Source organism: Equus asinus, chromosome 13 (genome assembly GCF_041296235.1).
Source record: "Equus asinus isolate D_3611 breed Donkey chromosome 13, EquAss-T2T_v2, whole genome shotgun sequence".
Taxonomy (NCBI): domain Eukaryota; kingdom Metazoa; phylum Chordata; class Mammalia; order Perissodactyla; family Equidae; genus Equus; species Equus asinus.
In genome coordinates, this window is record NC_091802.1 from 3,116,180 (window position 1) to 3,140,837 (window position 24,658).

General features: G+C 53.9%; 1 protein-coding gene and 1 long non-coding RNA gene across 4 annotated transcripts; one reads left to right on the plus strand and one right to left on the minus strand.

Annotated features, from left to right (window-relative positions):
• Positions 1-1,940: 1,940 nt before the first annotated feature.
• On the minus strand, positions 1,941-8,426 carry LOC139040004 (uncharacterized). The gene is made up of 3 exons (XR_011493545.1): positions 8,288-8,426; positions 6,641-6,716; positions 1,941-5,741 (listed from the first exon to the last, which is right to left on the minus strand). It is a non-coding gene; the product is annotated as an uncharacterized lncRNA (long non-coding RNA).
• On the plus strand, positions 8,138-14,482 carry RNF112 (ring finger protein 112). Of its 3 annotated transcripts, none has more exons than XM_070482285.1 (14): positions 8,138-8,412; positions 8,601-8,641; positions 9,374-9,659; positions 9,851-10,057; positions 10,160-10,288; positions 10,492-10,596; positions 11,329-11,379; positions 11,674-11,730; positions 11,810-11,884; positions 12,022-12,139; positions 12,283-12,470; positions 12,553-12,606; positions 12,738-12,812; positions 12,927-14,482. In XM_070482285.1, exons 1-14 carry the CDS (start codon positions 8,359-8,361, stop codon positions 13,395-13,397), a joined length of 1,911 nt encoding a protein of 636 aa, XP_070338386.1. In that variant the 5' UTR covers positions 8,138-8,358; the 3' UTR covers positions 13,398-14,482. The 3 variants fall into 3 exon arrangements, with proteins under 3 accessions (XP_070338386.1, XP_070338387.1, XP_070338388.1); XM_070482286.1 differs by having other exon boundaries at positions 12,286-12,470; XM_070482287.1 differs by having other exon boundaries at positions 12,304-12,470.
• The last annotated feature ends 10,176 nt before the right edge of the window (positions 14,483-24,658 follow it).

The window sequence follows — 24,658 nt, forward strand, 5'->3', positions numbered from 1 at the left end:
CAGGGTGGTTGGGGATTCCACAGCCCACCCCCTGACAGCATCCAGAGGCCTCGACTTGACAGGAAAGTGGCCTCCTGAGCCCTGAAGGAGAGCACTGTGGGGCTGGGACAGAGGGATGATGTCAAAGAGTGGAGGCCTTATGTGCCCCTATACGCCCCAGTCTTGTTCTCCTTACCTCTGCTCACTTCACAAACTACACTCCAGCTAGGCTCTTTACCTGGCACCTCTGGGTCTTCATATGTGCTGGTCTTTCTGCCAGAAATGTTGTCCACCCATCCCCACGCCATTGCTGGCCAACCCATATTCATCTTTGAGAATTACCTTGGGCATTACCTTGTGTAGGATGCCTTCCCAGATGCCCAGATCTGAGTGAGGTGCTTTTGCTTGGTCCTCCTACCTCACCCCTCACTCACCCTTATCAGAGAATTTATCACCCAGGATTCATCTAATGACTGTTTTGTCTCTCCCACTAGACTGGAAGCACCTTGAAGGTTCACCAGTTTACTCCCAGGGCCAGCATGATGCCTGCTGTATAGTACTCATTAAATGTTTGTAACATGGATGCATGGATGGATAAGTGTAAGAATGGATGGTTGTATGGGTAGACACGTGGATGAGTGGATAAGTGATAGGTGAAAGGATGGATGGATGGGTGAATGGATGGATGGATGGATGAGTGGATGGATGATTGCATAGGTGGATGGCTGGGTGGAGGAAATCATTCATGTGTGCCTGCATGGAGAGAGATGTGGGTGGGTAGTTGGGGAATGGATGGATGAAAGAATATGGGAAATGAATGGTGGCTACATGGATTAATCAATGGATGGACGATGAATGTATGGTTAGGTGGGTGGGTGGATAAACAGATGGATAATGAATGGGTAGATAATCAGTGCATGCATGGATGGATGGTTGGAGGAAGGGAGAATGGATGAATGGATGGATGGATGGATGGATGGGTGGGTGGATGATGAGTGGATGGATAAATGGGTGGGTGGATGGGTGGACTCCTCACTCACCTGGCAGGCATCTGGGACACCTTGGGTGGAGTCAGCACACCGCATGTTTTGCCCGATGATCAGGGTTGGTCTTTGGGCTGTCCTGGCAATACCTGCAGAAGAGACCTTCACAGGCTTCCCAGTCCAAGAGTGGCACGTGGGCCTGCTGGACAGACTGTGGAGGAGGAAGCAGCTCAGGAGAGACATGGAAGATGAGGAATGACTGAGTCTTGCCTTGGCCACAGCCAGAAAGAGCTGTTTGCATTCAGGGAGAGAGACTGTGGCTGGGGGTGTGGCGGTGGTGAGGTAAGCTGGAGGCTCGGCTTCAGGCTTTGGAGAGAGCAGGGGGCTGGGAGTGGCTTGGGCAGGAGGAGTGGGGAAGAACATGTCTGGGTTCAGGGTGGTGGTGCCAGGAGGGATGTCACCTCAACCCCAGGGTCCCAGGTCTGGGCGTGTTTCCTTCACTTTCTCCCACCCAGTCAGCCAGCAGGAAGTGTCCTTGGGAAGCTGAGCAAAGATGAGGGGAGACAGATGGGCTGGATCTTCTGGGAGAAGGGCACGGGCCCTGAGAGCTGTGCCAGTGAAGGAGGGTGTGATGACCCTCCACACAGCCCACACCTCCCTGACAGAGCGGGGGTGTCCAGCTGGGTTCCCAGGAGCACAGAGGAGGCAGAGGAATCCAGGTGGCAGGACCAGAATGGGAGGGACCCAGTGCTTACCAGCACCCGCCATGCCAGCCTGCCTGGGGAAGTGGGAAAGGAATAGGACCCTCCAACAGGAGGGAACTGAGGCCAAGTGATCAGTGACTTGCCCAAAGCCACAAAACAAGCTGGGGTCAGAACCAGCCAGAACTCAGTTGCCCGTTTCTAATACTCTACATAGACTGGGGCTGGAATAATTTTTTCCCCCTCTGAGGTAAGTGACTGCAAACTGAGACACAAAAGGACACAAGCTCTTCCCCAGGTTTATTATTGTAATTGACATTATTTCTGCCAGCCAAGAAACCATAGAATGCAGTGGTTGAGAGCGCGGGTGTGGGAGCCCGGGTTTGGATTCCAACTCCGCCATTAATAGCTGTGTGACTTGGACAAGTGAGTTAACCTCTCTGGCCTCAGTTTCCTCATCTGTAAAGTGGAAATAATACAGTACCTCCCTCACAGGTTGTGTTGTGGAGGGTGAGTTCACGCACACAAAGTGTTTGGAGCAGCACATGTGGGTAAGGATATGTGTACTGGAAAAACCTACAGTTCTGCTGGGTCTTTCTGCTTTCCTCTCACACTGCTACCACACTTACAGCACTTCTGACACCAGATGTGTGGGTTTTGCCCCACCGATCAACTCTGCAACACCAGTTGGTGTCCTACAATTTAATTAAGTTCTGACACTGTCCACCTGGAGACAGCGTCAGACCCCCCCCCGCCACACACACACAGGTTAAGGGCTCAGTCCCACAAGACCGCCCCCACTTCAGGTGCCAATTGCAAGTAGCAGGTCCCCAGGTCCCCACAGCTTCTGTACAACTTGGATACAAGTCAGGGGTTCTCTGACCCCCTCCGCGGGCTCCATCAATTTGCTAGAGCGGCTCACAGAACTCAGGGAGACACTTTACTTACTATTGCCAGTTTCCTATAAAGGACACAGAGGAACAGCCAGGTGAAGAGACACACAGGAGGAGGTCTGGGAGGGTCCCGAGTGCAGGAGCTTCTGTCCCCGTGGAGCTGGGGTGCGCCACCCTCCCAGAAGCTCTCTGAAACTCCTGCTGTTGGGATTTCTGGAGGCTTCCTCACGTGGGTGCGATCAACCATTAACTCCGTTTCCAGCCCTCTCCCCTCTCTGGAGGATGGGCCTGGGGCTGACAATGCCAAGCTTCCAATCATGGCTTGGTCTTTCTGGTGGGGGATCAGCCCAATTCAGGAGCCATCCAGGAGTCCCCCCAGAGTCACCTCATTAGAACAAAAGACACTGCTGTCATCCAGGAAATTCCTTGGGATTTAGGAGCTCTGTGTCAGGGACGGGGTCAAAGCCCAAATGTTAGAACCAGAGACACTCCTAGTGTTCTTATCACTTAGGAAGTGACAGGGGTTTTAGGAGCCTGTGCCAGGGGCGGGGGCAGAGACCAGTATACATGTTTTCTCTTATCTCGCAATATGTGCTATGTGTGTGTGCATGTATGGAGGTAAGTGTGAGCTCATGTGTAAGTGGGCACGAGTGTGATGTCTTGGTGGACACCTGAATGCCTGTGAGTGTTAATGTTCGAGGAAGGAATGAGTGTGTAAGTCTAAGTGCAGGTAGGTGTGACTACATCTATACATGCGTGTGCATGAGCATTTGCAGGTCTGTACAGACGAGAGCAGCGAATGTGGGTATGTACACGGAGTGTGGGAAGGTGGGAGTATTTTGACTGTGAATGTGTGTGAATTTGCATGGGGTCTAGGAGAGTGAGTGTGTGAGTGTGTGTCTGTGTGTGTGAAGGGGCTCCCGCCTGCGTCAGGGGACCCAGAAGCCTCCCTAACAGGGTCCCAGGCTGGGAGACTGTGTTTTTGCCTCCTGAAGCTGATTATTCTGGAAGTGACTCCACCATCTCATCTTGTCCCAGCCCAGAAGCTGGAGCCAGAGGTCAGGAGGTCAGGAGGTAAGCAGCCTGAGCTGAGCTACCAGGAACCTGGTCCCACAGAGAGGGAGGAGCCAGGGCAAGATGAGGTGCCCGGAGTTTTGGCTTCAGGATCTGGGGACGGAGGGCCGTTTGGTGGGCAGTACAAGAACGGCTGCCTGGGGCAGGAAGAGGAAATCCTGCCGTGAGCACAGCCTCGGGGCCTCGCCTGCCCCTGAGGCCCAGCCGGGAGCTGTCCTGCTGGCCACTGAGCTGTGGGCAGGTGGGCTACACCAGGGCCTCTTTCTGGCCCTCCCTGGGCCCCTTCTGAATCCAGACACCACAGTCATCTCTGTCCAGTGAAGGAAGCTTTGACACCAGGCTGTTGGCCAATGGACAGGCAACTAGGCTCCCACCCTGAGAATAGCACTGAAGGGTGCAGTCAGTGCACAGGCCTTGGGCCTCCGTCCGAGTCTGTGCTTCTCTCACTCTCTGCAAGCTTGAGGGCAGGGCCGTTGTCGGGGCTGCTAATGGCTGCATTCCCGGAACCTCACACCGACCCAGTCCATGTTTGTTGGGTGAATGAAGGGACAAATGGATGAAATAGTGAACGAGTCTGTCTCTAGGGCCTGGAACTCCCTCCCTCCCCTCAGTTCAAGCTCCTGAATCCCAGGACCACCCACCGGCCCCAGCCCCTCCCTGTGGACTCCGCTCTCACTGAAGTCACCTCTCAGCCCCAGCAGCACCTGGGGTCTGTCTACATTGCAGGGCCAGGCCTGGCTCAGCGTCGTCTTCACTGTCCCTGTGAGTCCCTGTGGGGGGTCGGGGCACCATGGGGGACCTGCGTGGAGTCCTCACCCAAGTTAGAAAACAGGGAACTGGACAGAGTGGGCTTTCTTCCTTTCCCTTCCAGACAGCGTGGTCCTGTGCAGGCACAGAGGGCCTCCTGGGCGGGCCTTACGTGCCAGGCTCAGGGACATGGCAGGCCCCCAGCCCTTTGACCCTCTGGAGGCCTCCCTTGACATCACAGCAAACATGTCAAGACAAGTGTTCCCCATAGCTACATGGAATTAAAATTTTGCCATGAGGTTTTAAAAAGGATTTGTATAGCCTTTAACAGTGTTGAATTTGATAAGAACAAATTGCTTGCTGTTGTGCATGAACACGTAACTGCTATTATTTTCTCTGTTTTGGTCACCGCTGACACCACGGAGTCCAGCTCAGTGCTCGGTGCTCAGCAGGTGCTCGATAAACATTGCTCACTCAGTGGCACTTGTGTGATGTAAATCTAATTTCATGTGACAATGCGAGCTGATGTGAGGGGCAGCAGACACTGAACGAAGGGGTATTACTTTGTTGTTTTGCAGAGGAAGATTCACTAAGCTGACATCTGTCACCAATCTGCCTCCTTTTTCTTCCTTTCCCGCACCCAAAGCCCCAGTACATAGTTGTGTGTAGTTGTAAGTTCTTCTGGTTCTTCTGTGTGAGCCACCACCACAGCATGGCTACTGACAGATGAGTGGTGTGGTTCCATGTCCAGGAACCAAACCTGGGCCGCCAAAGCAGAGCGTGCCGAACTTTAACTCCTAGGTCATCAGAGCTGGCTCTACTTTTGATTTTGAGGTTTTCTTTTCTTAGTTTGGGAACACTTATTTCCCCATCAAGTTGCAAACATTGTCAGAGACTGTAGAACTGCTCACAGGCCTGCGGAGCCTAATGGACAGAAGGCGGCTGCGGCACCTGACCTCATAGTCGGCCTCGCTGGGCAAGGGTTCCCCTCCGAGCCCCAGGTACTGCCAGGGGCCTCTGAGAGCAGAGGAGCAGGCCGGCCTCTCCACCACCACAGCGAGCTCCAAGTTTCTCCCACCTGCCTCTCTGCCTGGTCTGTTCCCACTGCGTCTCTTGCACGGCCCGGGGCCTGGGTGGGGTCTCCACTCCTTGTAGGCTGGCCTCCCTGCCCGCTTCCAGCCCTGTCCTTCTAACCTCTTGTCCATACAGAAGCCAGAGTGCCCAGGGCTGGCTTGGCAGGAGTGTAGCTGTGCAGTTGCTCAGGGCAGCCTTCAGAAGGTCCTGTGCCTGGGCGTCAGTGTTCTGTTGTTGCCGTCTGGAGACTTGATCTTTTCACCTCTGAGTTTGAGTTTCGTAAGTGGAGTCTGATGGGAAAATGGAGCATGCACTGGGGGCTTGGAGCCTCAATTCCCCGCATGTCCTGCCTCCCACTGCCTCCCCAGGACGGGTTCTGGGCTACCCATTCCCACTCCCTGGCACTCCCACCACCTGGAGGCCTGAACTGGGGTTCAGGAGAACTGGGGACCCGGATTGGCTCCAGGCACCTTGGGGTGGGACAGGGTGGCAGCCATCCTCTCCCAGGGCTGAAACTCGGTGAGACCTCTTGCTCACCCCTAATCCATCTACGGAGCATGTCCCAGCATAAAGGTGGCCTCTCTTGGTGTCACCCATTGGCCGTGGGTTGGGGCGGTGGGCTTGTGGGGAGAGGGGTTGACTTTCCTGCCCCTGAGAGGGGCTCGGCAGTTTCATTTTGCACCAGGCCCACAAATTACATAGCCATCCCTAAGCATGATGCTCCTGTGACACACGTCTACCTGGCTGGACCACTCCTGGGACACCCATTGATGGGCCCGTATCCCTTCCTATGACTCACCAGGTCCTGCATGCCCAGGCCTCCTTGGCTCTGGCCTCGGTGAGTGTTCCCACCACCTGAGTACCTTCATTCCTTCCAGCGGGTGACGTCCCCTCTGGTTCACTCTGCCTAGAACAACCTTTCCCCGCCCCTTTGCTCACCAGGATAGCCCGCCCTAACCCCTGTGCCCCACCCCGACCCCCACCAGTCTGGTTCACTCTATCACAGTGGTGCATTCCGTCTCCCACTGGTCCATGTGCCCACTAGAGGGGACCTTGTCTCTTCTGTTCCCGGCTGCACCCCAAGGGCCTGGAGACCAGTGTGTGGCTCGGGGAAGACTGGGTGCCCATCCGCTCTGCTACAGCTTTGCCCAGTGCTGAGAAAGCAGGCTCACAGAGGAAAGCAACTTACCAGGATCTCGTGCTGGGACAGAGGCAGGTTTAGAACTTCCATGAGAGTCCAGCGCCGAAGCTCTCGCTGCATCTCCCTGCCAGGGAAGCAAGGCCCGGGTGATTTAGAAAAGCCAGGTCTCCGCCAAGAGGGGAGACTGGGCACGCAGCTCTGCCCTGCTCCCGTCCTAGGCGAGGCTTCACTGCCAGCCCAGAGGGGCTTGAGTCGATGGTGCTGCTTCTCTGGCTTTGATTCAGTCCCACAGACAGAGGCCCTCTGGTCCCCAGTGCAAAAGACCGGGGTGGACAAGATCCAGCTCTGGCTGCAGGGGTGTCCTCTGCTGGGGGCGGTCTTCACCACACTTCTCCAGGGTATGAATCCTATGCCCCACCGCCTCTACATCCTAGCTTAGGGCTTAAGAATAGACTCTCCGCCTGGCCAAGTGGCTTTCTCTACGTAAGTGTGACCCCTCAGAGCCTGGAGAGGTGAAGGGAGGCACCCAGGGCCCTGGCTCGTATGGGTCAGCTGGGAATCGAGCCTGGATCAGCCTGACACCAGAGTCTGGGCCACACTGAATCTGTCACAAATCAGGTCCCTGAGCCACAAGCCACCTGAGGGTGAGATCACATCCAGTTGGGAGGGACGAGGCAGGGAGTCTCCAAGGAGGACATGGCCCCTGACCTGGGCCCCCGAGGGTCTCTCAGGAGTAATGAGCAGGAGCCGTGCTGCAGGCATTGGGAACACAGAGCAAAGGTGCAGAGGCAGGCGAGGGCGGGCGAGAGGGAAGGCTGGAGAGGGGGGACCAGGCCCGTGCCTGCAGGCCAGGCAGTTTGGATTTTAACGTGATGGTGGTAGGGGCCATAGCAGGTGTTTGAGCAACATGGGGTCAGCTCTGCTTGTGGAAGTTTATGCTGGCTGTGCACTGGGGGGTAGACGGTGGTTAGAAGGTCCAGAGGTGACTGTCACAAGCTGGAAGCAGGGTGAAAGCCCTTGAAAGGGGAAGATGCCAGGTGACACGTAGCCGATGTCAGAGAAGCCAGGCGTGGGTGGGTGGGGTGAGGGTGCTGAGGAAAGCTTCCGCTGGGACTTGGCCCCAATGAGACCAGCTTGGTGCCAGCTGGGACTGGCCCCCAGGGGCGGGGGTGTGAGGGCCAGAGGTGGTATTGGGGCATCACAGGGCTCTGTACATAGTAGGTGCTCAGTGAATACTCGTCCAGTAGGGCAGCTCTGGCTGTGCTTTCCCCCCTTTGCACACCCTGCTTGGTGTCCCTGGAAGGACCCCGCCTGGGCCAGCAGGGGCAGTAACTGCCCACGGTTTCATCTTTGCCTGTGCATCCATATGGCTTCTCTCTCTTTCCATCCACCCTCCCCCTCCCTGTCCTTATCTTTCCCTTCCGTCTCCATGGCGACTCACCACCTCGGCTTGCTTGCATCCCAGCCTCTGCCAGGGATTCTGAGCCTAGCTCGGTCCCTCCCTCCTCCGGAGCCCTGGTTCCCGCAGTCCTGTCTCCTCCCCCTGGGTGAGTCCAGAGGCAGCCTCCTCTTTCCCGACTGTCACATCTATTTTCCAGCTCTGACGGAGTCATCTCCCCTGGGGAGACCATCCCCCACCCCAGCTTCCACCTGCCACAGCTCAGCCAGCCCTTCCAGGAGCAAAGCCATCCTTACCAGCCACTGGCTGAAGGTCTCTTGGGTCTCTGGCCTCTGCTTCTGGACCCTGTCCCCACTCCCAGCCTCCCATGCCGAGGTCCGCCTTGTCAGTCATTTCCTTTTGTCACCGGCTTGGCAAACAGGCAAGTCTTCAGTCCTGAGATCTGGGGAGGAGGGCTGGGGCGGGAAGGGGCCACCTGGGGCTGGGGGATGGGTCTGTGGAGGGAGGATGAGGGGCCACCGGAACCCAGGAGAAAGATAGAAGTCTAGATTCTCTTCTAAAAACCTTTTCGTTGTTGTTGTTGTTTTTTCCCCCAATTTTCTCTCCAAGGAGAGAAAACGGAGCTTCATGGGAAACAGCAGCAACAGTTGGTAAGTAGCAGGGCCTGCCGGTGGGGCTGGCGCAGTGGGCCTGGTCCAGGAGCAAACAGGGAGGCCTGTGGCCCCGAGCCTCCAGAGGGCCGGCCCAGGGGAGGCAGCTCGAGGCTGGATCGGCCAGGCTGGGGAGGAGGCGGCAGGGGAAATCAGTGGGTGCTCAGGGAGGCCGACTCCAGCTGAGAGCAGGAGAGTGGAAGGAATCTTCTAAGAACCAGAGCCATCTGCCCCACCGCCGGGAGGCTCCCATGGTCCCCTTAGGCCCCGCTCTGCGGGGCGTGTTTAAGCTGCTTCCGGGAGGCAGTAGAGGGGATCACTCCTTGGGGGTCAAGGGCATCCTTGCAGCGGAAGGCAGTGGGGGAGGACTTCCATGAGCGTTTGTACGGGCGCTGGGCTGGGCGTGCATCCATTGTCCCATCTCGTGACCCCAACGGCGTCCCGAGGCAGGCACTGCTAACCTCTTCTCTTGGAGGATTAGGAGATGGGCCCAGGTCGGGGCAGGAGCTTGCCCCTGGTGGTACGTGGTGGTGTGGCAGACCCAGGGTTCCATGCAGGCTTTATCCCTGTCTGGCTCACTCTCCCCACTGCTCTGCTGCCCCCGCTCTGGGATCCCTAAGCTCTGGGGTACAAGTCAGTGAGGAATGGGCAGAGTGTGGTCTCTCTGGGAGCAGCCTGCCCTCTGAATCCCTGGCCTGTGCCCCTGCACCCCACACCCCGCTCTGACCCCAGGTCCCGCACGCCATTCCCCAAGTTGGAGCTGGGCCTGGGGCCCCGGCCCACAGCCCCCCGGGAGCTTCCTGCCTGCTCCATCTGCCTGGAGAGGCTACGCGAGCCCGTCTCGCTGGATTGCGGCCACGACTTCTGCACGCGGTGCTTCAGCACACACCGCGTCCCGGGCTGCGAGCCACCCTGCTGCCCCGAGTGCCGGAAGATATGCAAGCAGAAGAAGGGCCTCCGGAGTCTGGGGGAGAAGATGAAGCTCCTGCCGCAGAAGTCCCTGCCCCCCGTGCTCCAGGTCAGGGGACCCGGCCTCACCGCGGAGTGGGGGGCACAGAGAGACCCGGGGCCAATCCCAGAGGAGGCAGGGGGCTTCGGCCCTATTCTGGAATGTCGGGGTGGGAACAGAGTTCAGGGTTGGACACACTGCAGACTTGGGTCCCGACGCCCAAAGCTGGATGCTCAGGGACCCTCTTCCTCCTGGCCCAGGAGACCTGTGCCGTGAGGGCAGAACCGCTGCTGCTGGTGCGAATCAATGCCTCCGGAGGCCTCATCCTGAGGATGGGGGCCATCAACCGCTGCCTGAAGCACCCCCTGGCCCGGGACACCCCCGTCTGCCTCCTTGCTGTCCTGGGGGAGCAGCACTCAGGGAAGACTTTCCTCCTCAACCACTTGCTGCGGGGCCTGCCGGGCCTGGTAAGGGCGGGGCTGGGGGGTAGGTTCGGGGTCCCAGCCTGGCTTTGGGAGGGGAATGGGGCCACGATGGACCAACTGATGCTGCGCTTGTCTGCCCCACAGGAGTCCGGCGAGAGCGGCTGGCCGAGAGGAGGGGGGTCCCTCCAGGGGTTCAGGTGGGGTGCCAATAGCCTCACCAGGGGCATATGGATGTGGAGCCACCCCTTCCTGCTGGGGAAAGAGGGGAGGAAGGTGAGGGGGGAAAGGGCAGCAGACGTCAAGATTGGGTCAGGGAGGGGTAAGAGAGAGAACAGAGATGGTCAAAGAGGAGGGGAACCCAGAAAATCTTTGGGGGCAAGGTGAGAAGATGGGGTGGGCAGAGGTTAGGGGGAGAGTATGGTGGAGTGAGGCAGGCCTGGCTCCTCCGTTTGTCCCCCGTCCTGCTTCCCACACAGGTGGCTGTGTTCCTGGTAGACACGGGAGATGCCATGAGCCCTGAACTCAGCAGAGAAACAAGGACCAAGCTGTGTGCCCTCACCACGATGCTGAGCTCCTACCAGGTGAGGGTGCAGCCCCCCGCCCCCCCAGCTCAGCTTCCTCCAGACCCGGGGCATCTCAGTCGGGTCTGGCCCTCAGCACACTGGGAATGGTCACCCTGCTCTCACAAGCTTTTGTGTCCGGGGTCCCAACAGGTTCTGGGGGGGTCCCTGCAAGGGGGGCGGTGCCATCTGCCCCACCGCCGGGAGGCTCCCATGGTCCCCTTAGGCCCTGCTCTGCGGGGCGTGTTTAAGCTGCTTCGGGGAGGCAGTAGAGGGGATCACTCCTTGGGGGTCAAGGGCATCCTTGCAGTGGAAGGCAGTGGGGGAGGACTTCCATGAACGTTTGTACGGGCGCTGGGCTGGGCGTGCACCCATTGTCCCATCTCGTGACCCCAACGGCGTCCCGAGGCAGGCACTGCTAACCTCTTCTCTTGGAGGATTAGGAGATGGGCCCAGGTCGGGGCAGGAGCTTGCCCCTGGTGAGTGCCCCTGGTCAGTGAAGGGGGAGCATGGTTTGTTCTAAAGGTTCGTTGAAGGTCCCTGGGGACAGCTGAAGATCTGCAGGACCATTTCCCAGGTTGCCTTCCATTCCTCAAGGCCGGTCTAGCCTTGCAAGCTGTGGAGGCCCCTTGGGCTGGTCTCTCCCAGGCCTGAGGCGCCTGGAGTGCCTGCAAGCTCCTTCCTCACCGGGGTCTTCCCAGTGTCTCTGCCTTCACAGATGCTCTTCCATCTCCTTGTTCTCCTTGGTTCCAGATCCTCAACACCTCCCAGGAGCTGAAGGATACAGACCTGGACTATCTGGAGGTGAGGGGACATCTGGTCTTGGGGGTGCCACCCGTCTCTGCCCTGACTATAAGGCCAGGGGACTGGCCCAACCGGAAGCAGGTGCCTTCCAGTTCTGGCCTAGGATCTCGTGACACTGGAACTGGGTTGGTGGGCTTGAGGGTAGAGGGTGAAGCACAAGATGCCTGGTTGGGGGAGAGACAGGAGAGCCCTGGAGCTGAGAACCGGGAGCATGGGTCCTACAGTGGGCCCAGGGGGCGAGGGGAGGCACAGTCCTTGGAGTGGCCCAGCTGTGACCCTCTGCTCTGCCCCTAGATGTTTGTCCATGTGGCTGAGGTGATGGGCAGGCATTATGGAATGGTGCCAATCCAGGTGAGACACCCATTTTGGACTTGTCACCCCAGATCCTGACACCCTCTGGCTGCTGGTGTCAGGACCCCTTTTCTTCCAGCACCTGGATCTCTTAGTTCGTGACTCATCCCACGCCAACAAGGCAGGGCAGGGGCATGTGGGTGACATCATCCAGGTGAGTGGTGCAGAAGGAGGGGATGGAGGGGGCGGGAGGACTGGGCAGGAGGTGAGGGGAGCCCGGGAGGGGTCCTGTAGGCGAGCTAAGAACTGGAGGCTGGATCCCCTAGCTCAGAGTGCTCCCCAATCTCTCAGAAGTCATCCAGGAAATACCCTAAGGTTCAGGAGCTGCTCCAAGGGAGGCGAGCCCGCTGTTACCTCCTGCCTGCTCCAGGGAGGCGGTGGGCAAGCAGAGCCCACGGAAACCCGGAAGGTGAGTGTCCCCAGGGGCAAAGGCCTCCCTAGCTTGCCCTCCTCCGGGCCACCGGAGCCCCCTCACACTAGCCAGCGTCTCCCAGCCTCTGATACCCTTTCTCCTCCCAAAGCCCGGTCCTGCTCAGCCCCCGGTCTCCTCAGCAGGAGGAATCTCTTCCTCAGACACAGATGACGATTCCCACCACCTCCGTGCCTATGTCTTGGATGTGCTGAGTGCCGCCCCCCAGCATGCCAAGAGCCGCTGCCAGGGGTATTGGAGCGAGGGGCGCCCCGTGGCCAGGGGGGACAGACGCCTGCTCACAGGGCAGCAGTTAGCTCAGGAAATCAAGGTGCGAACCACCCCCAGGAAGGACCAGCAGACCCCACCTGGCCCCTTGCCCACCCTGACCCCCTCTGATGATGTCTCTGCAGAACCTCTCCGGCTGGATGGGGAGGACGGGGCCAGGGTTCACCTCTCCGGACGAGGTAGGGAGTTCCCCAGGAGGATCCAGGGCCAGGAGGGAGGCAAGGTTGAAGTGCCCTGGGATGGTGATGAAGAATAGGCATGCCCAGAGCAGGCAGAAGGAGGGAGGTAGCCTGGGTTTTCCTGTGGACAGATGGCCGCCCAGCTGCACGACCTGAGGACCGTGGAAGCTGCCAAAAAGGAGTTTGAGGAATACGTGCGGCAGCAGGTGAGCCCGCAGGTGCTGCGTGGGAGGCCAAGTGTCCCACCAGGTGGGGCCCACACATGGGAGGGCTCCTGGGTCTCCTGGTCAGGGCGCCTTCTTTCCTCCTCCCTGTCACAGGATATGGCCACCAAACGCATATTCTCCGCACTCCGGGTCCTGCCCGACACCATGCGGAACCTTCTCTCCACCCAGAAGGATGCCATCCTGGCTCGCCACGGTGTGGCCTTGCTGTGCAAGGAGAGAGAGCAGGCCTTAGAGGCCCTGGAGGCTGAGCTGCAGGCCGAGGCCAAGATCTTCATGGACTCCTACACCATGCGCTTCTGTGGCCACCTGGCTGCTGTGGGGGGCGCCGTGGGGGCTGGGCTCATGGGCCTGGCGGGGGGCGTGGTGGGCGCAGGCATGGCGGCAGCAGCACTGGCTGCAGAGGCTGGGATGGTGGCAGCTGGAGCTGCAGTGGGGGCCACGGGGGCTGCTGTGGTTGGGGGTGGTGTGGGTGCTGGTTTGGCTGCTACGGTGGGCTGCATGGAGAAGGAAGAGGATGAGAGGGTGCAAGAAGGGGACCGAGAGCCCCTGCTCCAGGAGGAGTAACAGCCCCCAGGAGATGTTGACGGGAGGGAGAGATGCCAGGAGGGTAGGGAAGGAAGCGCCCGAGAGGAGGGGTTGAGGGTGGTGTTCTGAGGGTCCCCAGGTACCACACTGACCTGGGTGAATGCCCACTGTCCAGGCGGCTGGCTGAACTGGAGAATCCAGGTGGCTCCAGGACCCTGGGGAGGCCTCCTGGGGCGGGAGGAAGTATTTGGGGGTTTGGGGGCGTTGAATAGACTATAGGGCCGGTTTCTGGCTGCAGATGACTGCTAACCTGCCATGGTTCCCAGATAAACTTGACCCCAGCGTCTCCCACCCAGAGTGAGGTCCACCCTCCCCACCCTGGCGTATTTCCCCAGATGACCTTGGATTGTAGGAAGGTGGAGTAGGTGCCATTCTGGAAGTCTCCTCTTGGGTAGAGGGGACCTGTCCTTTCACAGATGGGAGAAGCCCCAGGTGGAGTGACCTCAGTGTTCAGGACAGGGAGCACTGATGAGGGTAAGACAGAAGGAGAGGCCAGTGGGCAAAAGTGAAGAGTCCGGGTGTGGTGGACAGCAGCCTAAACCCCAGAGTGGAGGATCTCGCTCCTACGACTCTTCCCAAAGTGGCCCCAACACGACAAAAGAGGGCCGCCCCTCCTCCCTCAGCCCAGGGAGTCCGCATGTGCACCTCGAACGAGATCCCTGTCGATGTTCCCGTGTGGCTGTGCCCGTTGTCAAGCCTGGGCAGACGGCAGCGTGCCCCTGTTCTTTGTGGAATGCCGTCCCAGCAACGGATTAAATGCCAAAGAAAAACACCTGTCATTGCATGCTGAGCTAAAGCAGATAGCCCTCTAGCAGTCTGTGAACGTCCTGCAAGGGACCGCACAGGGGACACAGCCCACCCTGAACACGCCCTTGCTCCCCGAGCCTTTGAGAAGACCCCTCTGTTGCGCCCTAGCAGGAGACCCGGGTGCAGCCCCACAGGGAACCTGAGGTTGCAGCGCCTCTCCCACGGGGCGGAAAGTCCTACTAGGAAGACTTCCAGGCTATTCAACTGTAAAGGATTAATGGGTGCATTCTATGAAAAATAAAATGTGTGTGCTTGAATGTCAGCTTCCCCCTAAGTTATTGTAACAATTCTTGAATTCAGACCCCAGGGGGCTTTGGGGCGGGGAGAGGTGAACTGAGGCACTCCATTTTGGGAACCTGTGGATGGGAAGAGGGAGACCAAAATTCAAGAGCTCTGGGAACTGAGTGTATGAGGCCCCCACTTGAGAGATGCAAGAGGGCTCACTCAGGCCAAAGGCCAAGGGCACGGCCACCTTTTCAGGCTTGTCGCCTAGGACTCAGGGTCCCTGCTCCCTGGTCTCTTCTGCCTCAGATAACCCTGTGAACAGGTGGCATCTGTCCTGGCAGAAGGAGGTAGTGGAGGCACAGACGGGGAGTCCTTCTAAAGCCGTGGAGGGTGGAGGAGCCCAGAACTGCTTCTGCAGGGGGTCAGCCGTCCACCTGCTGCTTCTCCTCCCCGCCTCAGCTTCCCGTCTCAGAGTTACAGCAGCGGCACTGCATCCAAACCCTGCTTCTTGCAGGTGCAAGCCACAGACGGGAGGGCTCAGCTAGCACTCCCCGGTTGACCGATGGCAGAAGCAGGGGAGCCCTGAACTCCCGACCCCCTGCTGGCGTTCCCCCACAGACACAGAAGGGGTGTCGTGAGGCTCATGCGCGGAAATTGACATGCTCCTCTTTGGTGATTTCTTCCCCTCGATCCGGTCCAGCTCTGGGAAACAGTGCTGGGCGGACAGAGGCAGAAGGAAGTGGTCTGGGACACATGGCTCAACAGCGGAAGCTGCAGTTAGCAAGCTGGGGACAAAATAATGATGCAGAGAAATCCCAAAGCCAAGGTGGGGGATGGGTGGGGTGAAGACGGAGGGCTGAGGGTGATTCTCTCTAACTTTTGAGGAGTGGGCTGGGGGGCGGGGTGGGGTGGGTCTAGACTATGTGTGGTGTTTGTCAAGAAAGGCTTCCTGGAAGCATCTTTCCGGGTCCTTTTATCATCATCTGGCAGACACACGAGCTACAAAACCTCCCAGATTTGGGGGCTGGCAGGCTCAAGACTGGAGGGGCCTCAGAGGAGTCACGGAGGGAGGGTGTTGTCTAGCTAGAATGCCACCCAGCGGCGCTGGAGGGAACTGCAGTGGGGCTGCTTCTCCCTGCTGTTTGAAGGGGAGGCGTTGGCCCCGCGGAGTTCGGGGTGTGGAGTGCTCTGCAGAGGCAAGAGGAGTCATATTAAGTAGTATTGGTCTAACGCCTTACAGTCTTCAAAGCATCTTCCCAAATATCATCTCGCTGAAGCCTTAAAACCATCTCATGTAATATGGAGAGTACCTATTTTTACAAAAGCTCAGAGAAATGGGTCTCAGTAAAACTACCAGTCAGACAGAAGCCAGGACTTGAACCCAGGATTCCTGATGCCATATTCCTTGCTCAGGTGAGCCCTTCTCACCCTACAATTCTCTCCAGACCCCAAAACCAGGCCTCTGGGTCCCAAACCCAATTAGGGGGCTTCCTGAGCTTCTAGAATCGGCTCTATAATTGACGAGAGCCCACGGGCCTCTGTGCCAAAGTCTCGGCAGTGTGCTGAAGTCTGACTGCTTTCTCTTCTATGACCTGTTGAAGGTCACTGACTCTAAGATTCTCAGATGACATGTTTCTGGGTTAGAGATCTGCTGACATAGCTTGTGCTTCCTGCTTCTGAGGCCTCCCTTGTGTTGAAGATGGCAGTACCACAATTAAAAGGAATCTGCATTCTTAAGCCCTGCTAAGGACTGAATGTTTGTGACCTCCCCCCCCCACCCCGCCCCCCGCAGTATCGTATGTTGAAATCCTAATCCGCAGTGTGGTGGTATTAGGAGGTGAGGCCTTTGGGGGGTGATTAGGTCACGAGGGGGGAGCCCTCATGAGGGGGATTAGTGCCCTTATAAAGAGGCTGGGAGAGAACCCTAGCCCGGTCCACCACATGAGGACACAGCCATCTATGAACCAGGAAGTGGGCCCTGAACTGCCACCACAGTGGATCTGCCGGCATCCTGATGTGGGACTTCCCAACCTCCAGAACTGTGAGAAATAAATGTTTGTTGTTTTAATCCCCCTAGTCTGTGGCATTTTCTTACAGCACTGCTTGACTGTCCGGAGCTGGAGCCCTGACTCCGCTGGCCGCCGTTACACGGTGCCGGGAGCAAGCAGGAGCCGTCCCTGCATTAAGTGGGTGAGCTGGCCGTCACCCCGCCCTCCCCCGCCTAACAAGGCCTTTGCTCCTTGAAGTGGGGCGAACTCTAATGAAAACCTGAACATCGCTGGCTGGGGGGCGCCAACGAGACACGCTGCTGGGTCCATTTTATGTCAAGACAAAACGTTTGGTAAAACTCTTGCCTACAATAATGTGGAAGGCAGACTTTGTGCTGTTGAGGCAAAAATTAAAAAAAATAAAATCTCCTGCCAACCCAGACAATTCTCTCCACAAATGTAGAAAAGAAATAGTTCTATTATTGAATAAACGTTAAACCAGACTGGGCTGTGCCACGGGTAATATGCTATTTAAAAAATGAGAAAATGAGATTACAAAGACAGAAAAGAAATCCCACTAGTTTCTTTTTTTTTTTTAAAGATTTTATTTTTCCTTTTTTCCCCAAAGCCCCCAGTACATAGTTGTATATTCTTCGTTGTGGGTCCTTCTAGTTGTGGCATGTGGGACGCCACCTCAGCATGGCCTGACGAGCAGTGCCATGTCTGCACCCAGGATCCGAACCGGGGAAACCCTGGGCAGCCACAACGGAGCGCGCGAACTTAACCCCTCGGCCACGGGGCCGGCCCCACCACCATTTTCACACGGAGCAGATACAACCCATTACACGCACGCTCTCAGGTATGAGGACTTCTCAGGCGAGGGAACTCGACAGCCCCATTTGCTGTACCTGCTTTCACAGTTCACCCTAAATTCGCCTGGTAATTGGGGTGGCCGTCTGTGCTAGTTAATTGCTTCTATCCGAAGGAAAAATAAAATTTCTCGTATCTCCATGTTGAGCAGATCGTTGAGTCACCTCGGCCAAGCTCACACTGTGACAGGGAGAGGGGCACTGTCCTCCTTGATGTTGACACTGAAAAGACATGGCTCCCAGGCCCTTCAGAAGCATGCTCCTGGGTTTTAATTCTGGCCTTTAAAAAGAGTTGCACACATGTTGGAAGGACAGAGGAAGTCCTTACAAAAACGAGTTTTCTCTAGGAAAAGTTCTAAGAAAAGGGAAAGGAGAAAAATTCTCTTTCCCTTTTGTAACAAAGAAAATTCAATCTTATTTTTATTTACCCTTAAATTTCCCCCCTTTTGTTAATATTCTATCGTGACACTCCAATTTTAATGCTCTCCACTGCTGTTTCTACCTTTCTCTTGGCATTTTGCAGCCATCTAAATATTCAGCAAGTTCACAGTAAAATCCAAATCAAAGAAATGATCAGAACCACAATGGGATCAATTAAAAATGCAGTGCAGTATGGGGCTTGGGGAAAAACCATTAAACATGTCATACCCATGGCAAATGCTTAAAGCAAATTCTTATTTTTTTGGTTGAAGATTGGCACCTGAGCTAACATCTATTCCCAATCTTCTTTTTTTCATTTTTTCTTCTTCTTCTCCCCAAAGCCCCCCAGCACATACTTGTATATTCTAGTTGTGGGTCCTTCTGGTTGTGCTATGTGGGATGCTGCCTCAACGTGGCTTGATGAGCAGTGCCATGTCCACACCCAAGATCTGAACCGGTGAAACCCTGGGCCCCTGAAGTTGAGCGCACAAACTTAACCACTCGGCCACGCGGCCGGCCCCTTAAAGCAAATTCTTGATTATGTAGGGGAGGAAAAATTATCCTTTCCTTCTACTCTTCTAAGTTCTTGGCTGGGCCCCTGTAAGAAAAGACAGATTAACAAGAGGAAAGCACACACATTGATTTAATGTGAGTTTTGTGTGACATGGGAGCCTTCGTAGGGAAAAGACCCGAAGAAGTGGTTACGCCTGAGTGTTTTTGTGCCGGGTTTGAGGAAGACTGGGAAGTTGTGGAAGAATGTGATGCAGCAAAAGAGGACGTGCGCTAAGTGCCGTAAACTGGAGGAAACTGTTCGCTCGGCGTCCTCTCACTCCCTCTGTCTTCGGAGATGTGGCTCTCCTTTCCTCCGGGTACAGGAGGGCCCCTCTCACATAGAGCTTATCACCCTTCAGGGGAGGTCAGAGTCCTTCCTGAACCCGCTGCTTCTCAGTTTCCTTCTGCTTAAAATGTTCAGTGTGCCAAGGCGCCACATTTTGGGGGAGCCTGTTGATTTGCAATGTGCAAAAATTCTCCTTCGGCATGTATTAATTCGACAAACTGTGTGTTGTCTTTATTGCTTGCACTTTCACATGATCAACTGTTTGTGTATTATTTTGTAGTTACCCAAAGTCTTACTCAATCTAAGCCTAAGGAATAGCATACCACCAGAGCCTAATAGTCCAACTTTCTAAGAGTTTTTCTTGTAAAGCCCAATACATTTCTCCTGAGTTCCCATCAATTGCACAAGTAAGTCCACACTTACATGATAATTTAGGCCCTTCAGTAATTGGTCTAGCATTCTAAATAGTATTTTCCAGATGCAAAACATAAAGACACCCTGGCCATTACCTAGTGTCAAAGCCTTCTTATGGGCCCCTCAGCAGGGTAGTTTCCAGTGTTGACTGTCCAGGGCTCTACTTACAATATGTCTTGAGCACAAACCCACCTATAGGCAGCTTCTCACATCAGTCCAAATCAATAATTCTCCTACCGTGCAGGTTGGTCATGCTGAACTCCCAGTGACACCTCAGAGCAGCTTGTGACCAATTGCCGAGCTGCTGGACCGCTGTGCACCTCTGAGACCTTTGTGGTGAGTTTTGGTTCCACCATTAAATTATTCCCAATAGTCCATTTCCAAGTTTCCCCCCATTTCCATTGCAATTGTACCATGTGTTTTTGTAACTGTCCCAAAGCACCAAGTTTGGTAGTCAAAGTATTAACATCAAAAGTCATTAGCTAGACCTTGCCTGTTCTATTCCTCCAAGGACTGTATCTAATAGGTGTCTTTTTGTCCTTGGATGGCCCCAAACAGGCCCCTTAATAAACAGATTCCACAATCGGAGGGCCCAGGGGAGACGATTCCAGCTAGGAAAACTGTTAGCCTCAGACATTTTGTATCAAATTTTGGGCTTGAGCACTGACAAAGGTTCTCTCCTTGACCAAGCTCTGCTCGGGCTCCTCTGACTCTCTTGTCAACTAGGCCTGACTTTGGGGCTTCTGTGTTTGTCTCTGCATTGTCCAATTGTAGCAAGATTCCTGCTAAGTCAGTGTAGCCAGAATCCCTCCTCCCCCACCCCTGACATCTGATCACCCTCGGTATCTGATCCGGTTCCTCACTCCCCAGAGACTGTCTGATCCCCCCTGGCCTGCCTCCAGCCAAACTCTTGTTGGGTCAGTTCAGCCAGAATCCCTCCTTATCCCTGATGTTTTCTTTGTCATTTCCATCCGCTGACCCCCACGCTGCTCCTCGGCTATAAATTCCCACGTTTCCTTGCTGTATTTGGAGCTGAGCCCAACCTCTCTTCCCCACTGCGAGAAGCCTCTCGCAGTGGTCCCTTGCCTGGACGGCCCCTCTTGGATAAAGTTTGCCTTACCGTGCTTTAACAAATGTCATGCATAACTTTTTCTTTAATAGTATTGAACGCATGTAAGTTACTTTTACTTTAGTAATACCAAAAATTACTCTGGAAGATAGTCCCAGCTTCACTTTGCTGATAATCGGATTGTTGGACCTCTATGTTCAGACCATGTCTATCCTGGGAGTACAGTAGGGAGCTGATCAGAAATGTGTGATTGTGGAGACTATTACTGGGAGTAAGGAAAGACCAGCAGCGTTACAAATAACGTTTGTTTCTGGTAAATTGTGAGTCTTAAAGTAATCGAGATAATCACTACTGTGAAAAAGACAGCAGGGCTGTCTACGATAATAATAACCTCACCAGAAAAGCTCTTTTCAGTTGAGTTCAAGTACCAATATCAGCGATGCTAGAAAACTTAAGTTTCAAGTCCTTGTGGGAACCTTGCTCTATTCCCTCAGAAGCAGGAAGCCCACTGGATTTCTCCTTCACTTTGGCAGCCATATCAAAACACTGCAAAGGGTGCCTCCCAGTGTGGTGACGGCCATCTTTCCTCCGGAGCACCTTTCTGTCCGTCACATCTCCCTGCAGGTGGGGTGGCAGACCTCCTCTTGTGGGTCCTTCCAGGTCCTTATGACTTTGAGTCTCAGGGTTTCTAGAGAGGAGAGAAGCACTTTTAAATATTCCACATGATTATGGGGGGATTCAGCTAAATTGGGCACAGGACATGGTCTCAGACCCAAATTCACGGGCCTGCCAAACAAAAGTTAGTAAGTTCAAAGGGAGCAGTACCATGCTTGCTGGGAGGGTCACTCTCATTTTTAACAAGGCTCACGGCAAAGCTCTAGGCCATTTTCATCTGGTAGGCTGCTGAATGAAGATTTCAGAGTTGGATTCATCCAGTTTACTCGTCCGGAGGACTGAGGGTGACAGGGTGTTTGATAGCAAGATTTACAGGATTCCTGAATGACAGTGGACTCAGGGCATCTGGATGTCCTGCAAACCATAATGAGATGAAATCTCTTACCTTCCACAGCCCTTGAATCTACGGAGTCCGACTACCCCCAGGCGCCTGGCAAAGCTGGTCTGGGAAAGCTCCCGTACTGACCTGGGCAGTGATGTGGGAAGAATTGTGCTGATGCACAGCACGTCGCTGATGCCTTTGCATAAGTCATCTGCCAGTGGGCACGGGAAGAGTCCTGTGCATTTAAGATCCCTCCCAGATGCCTGGCTCTTGTGACTTTGCTGATGATACGTTACTAATCGAGCAGATGGGCGGTGTGGCATTGGAGTTATTTTGTTAGCTGATTCCCAGAGTTCAGTCGAATTTCTTTTAGCCCTTTTCTCAACCCATTTGTCCATTTCCTCTTGTGAAGCATATTTTTGAAAATGAACAGAAGTTACTTGTATTATCAGTGGGATTTCTAAGTTTGGGGTCTGCTGCATTTTAACAGGGGCTTCTGCAGCTCTGTCAGCAAAACCATCTCCTTTAGACACTGTCGTTTTGCCCCATGTGAACGCTGCAATGATTGCTGACGTGTGAGTTGTAAAGTCCCTAACAATTCAGCCCTTATGTTTCCGTGAGATATTTTAGTTCCCATCAAGGCCAAGAATGCCCCATTTCTCCAAATTTGCCCAGCTGCATGCCATACCCTAAGCAGATATTTACGGTCAGTATGTAGATTCAATTTAAGTCCTGAACTGAGAATTGTGGTCCAAGCAACTGCCAGTAGTTCACTCGGCTTGTGCTGGTTTAATTCTGGGCAAACCCTAAGCTTCCGAGATTTCACGAGCAGCCACCACAACGCAGGAAGTCTTAACTCGGCAGTTTTCATCCTGACACATGACCCAGCAGGAAACATGATTAGATCTGAACTTTGAACAAGAATGTCAGACGAATCAGGTCAAGGCCTAACGTCTTCCTCTGCTGCCATTGTACAGCCACGACTGGCTCTTTGGTCAGGGTCTGGTAAAGGGGCAGCAGAGTTTTAGGACGTTGCATCTCTCAAGCACAGCATCTGGGTTGGATAATAACGCTTGCTCATAGCTAGTCTTCTGGCGCCTACAATGCTGGGTCTTATGCACTTGAAAGATAGGTGTCCCTGCGTGCGGGACATGTGGATAAGTCACATGACCCCGAGAAGGGCTTGAGCCCTTCCAATAAGTGTGGCTGCTGCTGCCGCAAGCTCAGAGCATGCAGAAATACATGGTTAGTCAAGAGTCTAACACCAACTTTTGAGTTAAATTCTGGTAGCAGTGCCTTTGTTTTCATGGGAAATCATGTGCAATGTTTTTTCAAAATTTGGAAACCTCGGAGCCTGGGGAGAGACTACAGCCAATTTCAGTTGTTCAGAAGTTTCTTCAGATTCTAGGGATCAAATCAGAGGATCTTCTATTACCAATCAGAGGGTTTTGTCTGTTCTGCAAAAGCTGGAACCCACTGTGGAAAATATCCAGCCAGTCCCTCAGAATTGTCTAAGTTGTTTTTTTGTTGTAGGCCATTTCATCTGCAAAGTGGGCTCACTCCTATATTCTAACACTTTGTGGCCTTCTACAGAAAATGCCCTAAATATCTGACCTCAGTTTGGCAATACTGCAGTTTGTCTAATGAGGCCTTATGTCTCTGCGAGGTGAGGAATTGTAACAAGGCCTAAGAGTCGGTGTTGTGTTGCTCTGTAGTTTCTGAGGCTACCAGCAAGTCAACTACACACTGGATAATTACAGATCCCCCTGGAGGGGCAGAGTTCCCCACGATTTCCTGCAAAATGACAAAATAGTAGGGGTCCCAAACTCTTGAGGAATCCTTTGCTATAAACGCTGGACTCCTTCACAGGTAAAAAGAAACCAGAATTTGGACTCATTAATTAGAGGGACAGAAAATAGAAAAAAGCAGAACACAGGTCAACTACGGAGAAAAATTTTGCAGACAACAGAATCAAAGTCAGAAAAGTTGCAGTTACTTAATGAAACAACAAAAGCTTTTACCTCTCTACGATCTGGTACAGATCTCCACAGTGGCCAACTGTCTTTCTCAGATTCAGCTTCCCTGCCGGCTGGAAGTATGGCAGTATCACAGGAGGAGTGTCCCTCTTTAAACACTATCCCTTACTTTTCTAATTTTTTTGGTGACTGGTTTGATTTCTTCTACCTGAGCCCTTCTGAAGGATGGTGTGTCACACATGGTCATGGCTTATGCTTTCCGTAAGCCGTTTTCATCCTGTCTGTATCTCCAATTAAACCAGTGTCATTATTCTCTAGGCCCAAAGCGGTGCAAGGATGTGCTTCAGCCATGGTCCTTCTCCAGCACGGTGTGAGGCTGCCACCCTTTGTCGTTCCCCTTTCCCATAAGAAGGCACAGAGTAACCAAGTCAGGGGCCTTTTTCCAGGGGCCTCCTCAAACACGCCATCAGAGTGTAGACTATGGCAGCCTTTCAGTTCCACAGCAGGTCTCTCCCCTGTGGGCTTATAGGAGAATCAGGAGAAAGCAAGAACACCTCCTGCTCGATCAGAGGACCTGCCTGTGTTGGAACCTCAGAGAAAGAGGAACAGTCTAAAAGGATTCTTCATTGTTGGATGGAGTCTTTTGAAAATGTTAATTAGGTCACCGTGGTTGATAGTGTTGCCGAAACTTCTCCGTCGCTCCAGAGTTTCTGTCTGCTTGGTTATCCTCAGGAGGGTGGGATGCTGTGCTCTCTAACTGTACTCGTGGGTTTGTCTCTTTCTCCTTGCAGTTCTATCAGGGTTTGCTTCGTGTATTTTGAAGTCCTGTCATTTGGGCATGCACACATTTAGGAATGCCATGTCTTCCTCTTGAATGCAGCATAATGAAATTTTTTCTCGTAACCCTGGCAATATTCCTTTTGAAGTCCCCTTTGTCTGATGTTAATACAGGTACTCCAGGTGCGTTTTCTTCAGTGGTTGCGTGGTATATCTTTTTTTCATTCTTTCACTTGTAACTATCTGTGTCTTTATATTTAAAGTAGGTTTATTATAGACAGCATATTTGGGTCTTGCTTTTTTACCCAATCTAATAATATGTGCCTTTTGTTTGCAGAATTTAAGCCACTTACATTTAAACTAATTATTAATAGAATGTGCCTTGGTGTGGTTCTCTTTATGTTTCCTGTGCTTAGGGTTCACTGAGCTTCTTGGATCTCATCAAATTTGGTTTCCATCAAATTTGGAAAATTTCAGGACATCATTCTTCAATTTTTTTCTGCTTCTCTCATTCTAGGATTCTAACGACATGTACGCCGGACTAGTTGACATTGTCCCAAGTTGCTGATTTTCTTTTGTTCTCTCTCGTCATTCTTTCTCTGTCTTTTCTCAGTAATATCTACTCTGTTGTTAATCCCAGCTAGTCTTTCTTTTCTTAATAGCTTCTCTTTCTCTCCTGATCCTCTGCATTCTTGAGTACACAGAGCACATTTATGATAGCTGTTTCTATGTCTTTGTCTGTTAATTCCATCATCTCTGTCTCTTACAGATCTCTTACTGATTCTGCTGATATATTTTTCTCTTGAAAATATATTTTCTCTTCCTGCTTCTCTTCACGCCTACTGATTTTTTCGGAAAAA

Bases quoted from the DNA above. Each gene is read 5' to 3' on its own strand.
- RNF112 (XM_070482285.1), top strand. From the start codon at position 8,359: ATGCCGAGGTCCGCCTTGTCAGTCATTTCCTTTTGTCACCGGCTTGGC. The intron at 9,660-9,850 runs GTCAGGGGACCC...CTCCTGGCCCAG, and splicing joins CCCTGCCCCCCGTGCTCCAG to GAGACCTGTGCCGTGAGGGC. The intron at 10,289-10,491 runs GTGAGGGGGGAA...CTTCCCACACAG, and splicing joins TGGGGAAAGAGGGGAGGAAG to GTGGCTGTGTTCCTGGTAGA.